General features: G+C 42.1%; 1 protein-coding gene across 3 annotated transcripts in view; it reads left to right on the top strand.

Annotated features, from left to right (window-relative positions):
• The first annotated feature begins 3197 nt into the window (after positions 1-3197).
• The window catches only part of LOC125034437, a 183751-nt gene continuing 181948 nt past the window's right edge, over positions 3198-5000 (top strand). For all 3 annotated transcript variants that reach the window (XM_047626183.1, XM_047626184.1, XM_047626182.1), the window contains exon 1: positions 3198-3993. In XM_047626183.1, the coding sequence (XP_047482139.1) occupies positions 3837-3993 (157 nt within the window). In that variant the 5' untranslated portion in view covers positions 3198-3836. The remainder of the gene's footprint in view (positions 3994-5000) is intronic.

Raw genomic sequence — 5000 nt, 5'->3', positions numbered from 1 at the left:
GTGTGTATATGTATATAAATATGGATACATATATGTATATATATGTATAAATATGTATGTTTATACTTACACACACATATACATATATATATATAGATTATATATATGTGTGTATACATACATATATATACATACATATATACATACACACGCATATACACATACACACATATGTTTATACAAATATATATAAAAATACATACATACACACACGTGTGTGTGTGTGTGTGTGTGTGTGTGTGTGTGTGTGTGTGTGTGTGTGTGTGTGTGTGTGTGTGTGTGTGTGTGCGTGCGTGTGCGTGTATATGCATGTATGTATGTGTGCGTGTGTATGTACATATAAACCCACACAAAATTCTCATTCCACGATTGCTTTCCGTAAGAATTTAATGACCAAAGCAAGAAGTGGCCGCAGGAACGAACAGAATAATGAGCCCGTGATTTAAGCCATGGACGGCCGGTCGCGGTGTCAAGCTACCCGCCTCGCTCGTTGCCAGCCGGGTAGTTGCCAGGCGCCGAATCTCGTGCTTGATTTGCGACGTATCTGAAGGTGGGAGAGAGCCATCATTCAGCTGAGGTAAATGAACGCCGTGTCACTGGAGAATAAATTATTATTCACTCGAGAAAAAGAATTGAGAGTCATGAAAGAGTTGCTTTAAGTACTAAGCTGGTAATGAATTGCCTTATCGTATTCGGAAAATGGCGTAACTTATCATCATTTCCATTGAAATTGCAACGCGTCCACGCTTACAAGAGACATTACTAAAGTGAAAAATTGAAATAAAAGAGAAAACGGGAAATAATTCACTAAGTCATAGAATATCAGCGGATAATCAATTCATTTTATTTTTAAAAGTGGATTTGCACATCAACATTCCGGTATGTACGTGTGCTGAATATTAATATTGTTATGCAAATATGACTTATCCCTCTTAATGGCCCAAAATAACCAATAGAGATGAAGAGATAACATACAAATGAAACAACAACTAGACTGATATTAATGAGTTATCAGAATTAATGAACTTTAAGGTTAGCTGCGCAACGAAGCGCTACAGATGAAATTATTGTCTCATTAAATGAAAAAAAAATTTTTTTGTTCATTCATGAGTTTTGGTTCAAAAGCAATGGACATCGCGGCGACATGAGGAGAGCAAACGACATGAGATAATGAGATTACGATTATGCATTTTATATGAAAAAGACACACGAGACTAGGTACCATTGTGGGGGTAATCCTATTACTAGACGAAGGCACGTGTCCATGCAGCAGATCGCCGTGTAATCTGTTGTGAATGATAGATATGTACAAACATGCGCACACACACACACACACACACACACATACATACATATTGTGTGTGTGTGTGTGTGTGTGTGCGTGTGTGCGTGTGTGCGTGTGTGTGTGTGTGTGTGTATGTGTGTGCGTGTGTGTGTGTGCGGGCGCGTAAGTGTGGCTGCAGTTCATAGAGCGTAAGGTCAATGGATACGCAAATTAGGGAGCATTAATAATAATAAATTCATCGCGACCACATACGACCGCCTTCCCCTCTTGTTTATTTCGTTTCGCGGAATATATGAAAAAAGACAGAATAATTCAAGTCCAATAACGTGCTTCCAAATTGCTTCCTTTGACGAGAGTATTTGTGGTAATGGACAATATCGTTCGTTGCTGCTGTCGGAATGTGCGTGTTTGTTACGCCTGTTTTGCGTCTTCACTAAGTCAGGTTGAACTTAAATAATATATTTCCATGTGGATATATATATATATATATGTGTGTGTGTGTATATATGTGTGTGTATGTGTGTGTGTGTGTGTGTGTGTGTGTGTGTGTGTGTGTGTGTGTGTGTGTGTGTGTGTGTGTGTGTGTGTGTGTGTGTGTGTGCGCGCGCGTGTGTGTGTGTATTTGTGTGTTTGAATGAAGTTCACCCTGTCAACCCACAGATATTTATTATTTATCAATTCATTTTCATATTTTTTAGTGTGAAGGTAAAGTTGTTCTACAGTGTGTGACAAGAAAATGTAATACAGTCTGAACTCAGTCGACGTAGGCTGAAAGTCCTTATTATGCTCGGTATATTGACTTCATTCCTTGACAGAGCGTTATGCTTCACACGAAACGAAAAATCAACCGTGGGCTATCATAAAGTTCGCTCAGCTGGTCCTGGTTTCGTATGAGCCATCTGCAACCGCAACACCCACTGCTGCTGATGTTAATTTTGCTATTAAAAACGTGTCCTGGAGGCGGAGGGGCCCTGGGGAGAAGGTGTTCGAATGCCCGCGAGACCTGCTGCCGGTGATCGATTGTTGTGTTGCTTTGCTTGTACCCGCCGCCAGCGTGCAGTAATTCACCAAGTACAAGGGAATGCGAGGACTTTGGTGTCCATTTGCGTCCGACGGCTGTTTGGTTATGACAGTAAATAGAAAAAAAAAATATATTGACATCACGGTCGGACAGTGGATTCCTCTCCCTCCCCCCCGCCCATCCCCCTGGACTTCTTTCCCTCCCCCTCCCCCCTTGCTGTCATGCGAATTGAACTGTAAAACTATCGGGTATTGCATAACGGGTTATTCCACATGCTCTTGCATTGCAATCATTTGTGCTAGTTATACTTCCAAATGGAAAATTATGATTTATGAAAGCCATGCTAGAGAAAAACATCACGCAATGCCTCATGATGTAAAAAAAATATCACACGATCATACCATCTGCGCCGACGAAGATTAAGAAACCTCAATGAGAGACAGATCACAAGCCGGAAAAAAGAGAGAGAATAATGCTGGTCGACTACAGAAGCCTTATAGCAAGTGTTATGACCTCCTGAGCAACGAGTGAGTGAGTGAGAGAGAGAGAGAGAGAGAGAGAGAGAGAGAGAGAGAGAGAGAGAGAGAGAGAGAGAGAGAGAGAGAGAGAGAGAGAGAGATAGAGAGAGAGAGATAAAGAGAGAGAGAGAGATAGAGAGAGAGAGATAAAGAGAGAGAGAGAGAGAGAGAGAGAGAGAGAGAGAGAGAGAGAGAGAGAGAGAGAGAGAGAGAGAGAGAGAGAGAGAGAGAGGGAGAGAGAGAGAGAGAGAGAGAGAGAGAGAGAGAGAGAGAGAGAGAGAGAGAGAGAGAGAGAGAGCCAGCCCATCCTATAGCAGACTGCTCGCCGCTCGCCCTGGCCAGCCACCGTCAGCTCAGTCAGTCTGCTGCTGGAAGTCAGCGAGAACGGTCGGGCGGGCACAGAGACGGCCAGCTCTCGGACGCGGACTTGCGGCACATGGGATCGCACGCGGCGGCGGCTGCGGCTCAGGCGGTCGCTGTTCCTCTTGCGGGATCTGTTGACACGGTGGTTATTTACGCCAACATGTGATCCGGGTGTCTGGTACTCGTGCGTTTGTCTGTCTGTCAGTTTGCTTGCAATTTTGACACACGAATAGTGGGTGATTGCGAATGATTCACTGATGGTGATGGCATTGAACGGAATAAAAATAATATTGAATTTTGAAAACAAAACAAAAAAAACGTAACTTTGGTACTGATTATCAGCAGCGTTCTTGGGGGAAAAGGGGAGGATGAAGTGACCGCAAAAGACGGACTATTTACGAAATAAACCAGCCAAAAAAGTTTTAGGTTTACCTATGAATAAAACAGGGTGAGGCGGAAGTTAACCCCCGACTTAAAAAAAGGAAAAAAAAGGAAACAATAACAACAGATTTATGAGTTTTATACTGAACATGGTCGTGTTACAGTGAAACCTTGCTCGCATGTCTCAAGCGAAATGACTCGTCAACTTGAAGGAATTAATAGCATGACATGAATACAGAAGAGACATCAAATCTAGACTCGGCCAGAAATGGCTATCATTTACCCGTGTAAGAGACATCATCGTAGTGTACAAGGGGTGTACAGGTGGATATACATTCCCGGCATCACGCGTGTGGGACATACCATGTGTACCGGCATACTACACCTGCTCGTGCTCACCTGTGTGCTCCAGGTCTCCGCTAACAGTAAGTGTTCACCTTGTTCTTACTTTGTTATGACTGAAGCTTCGGTGGGGATATTATAGGTCTATATTGACTTTGTTATTATTGATGCCTTGGTGTGGATATTATAGGCCTATATGTGATCAATTTGTAATTACTAAAGATTCGGTGTGGATATAGGCCTATGTGGACATTTATTTAGTTATTATTGATGCCTTGGCGTAGTTATTATAGGCCCATATACGTGTTCACTTTTATTATAGAAGGTTCGATGTGGATATTGTGCGTTCATTTTGTTATTACTGAAGCGTCGGTGTGTATATTATAGGCCTATAAACTCAACTTGCAATACCGTGTGTTCCGGCTTTGCAACACATTACGCTAGGTTCATTAAGATTTTCTTCCAGATATGATTTTTCTATTTGGCTTTGTGACTGTAAACATTCCCAAGTAAATTATAGTACCATTATCTCGTTCACGACTGATATACGCACAAATAAAATACGGACATAATTTACTCACATCCTCTGTATACTATTCTATCTGTATCTAAAAATCTCCAATATTGACTCATACTACCTAAACAAACACCTCTTTACTATGTATATATATTTCCATTAATAGGCCTATATGTATTGCTCCTAAACGTGTTTCGCGGAATAAAAAGAAGTTAATTCTGATATCTTCACTTCACCGAATTGTAAACTTCGTATCATACAAGGGGAGAGAACTGCAGTCCTGTGGGTGACGAGTGTCTTTTCGTTGCATTTAATTATAAAACATTCTATTTATGGGTGTAGTTGCATTCGAAAGAAGTGTATGTACATAGAAATGATGTGCGTGCATGAGAGAATCAGGGGGAGGGGAAGGGAGAGCGAGAGGGAAAGGGGGAGGTAGAGGGAGAGGGGGAGGGAGAAGGAGAGCGAGAGGGACAGGGAGAGGTAGAAGGAGAGAGAGAAGGAAAATGAGAGGGAGAAGTAGAGGGAGAAGGACAAGAAGAAGGAGAAGGAGAGGGAGAGAGAGAGGGAGAG

This window comes from Penaeus chinensis, chromosome 18, assembly GCF_019202785.1.
Source record: "Penaeus chinensis breed Huanghai No. 1 chromosome 18, ASM1920278v2, whole genome shotgun sequence".
Taxonomy (NCBI): domain Eukaryota; kingdom Metazoa; phylum Arthropoda; class Malacostraca; order Decapoda; family Penaeidae; genus Penaeus; species Penaeus chinensis.
Note: the sequence above shows the minus strand (reverse complement) of the source record. Positions and strands in the feature narration are given on the sequence as shown.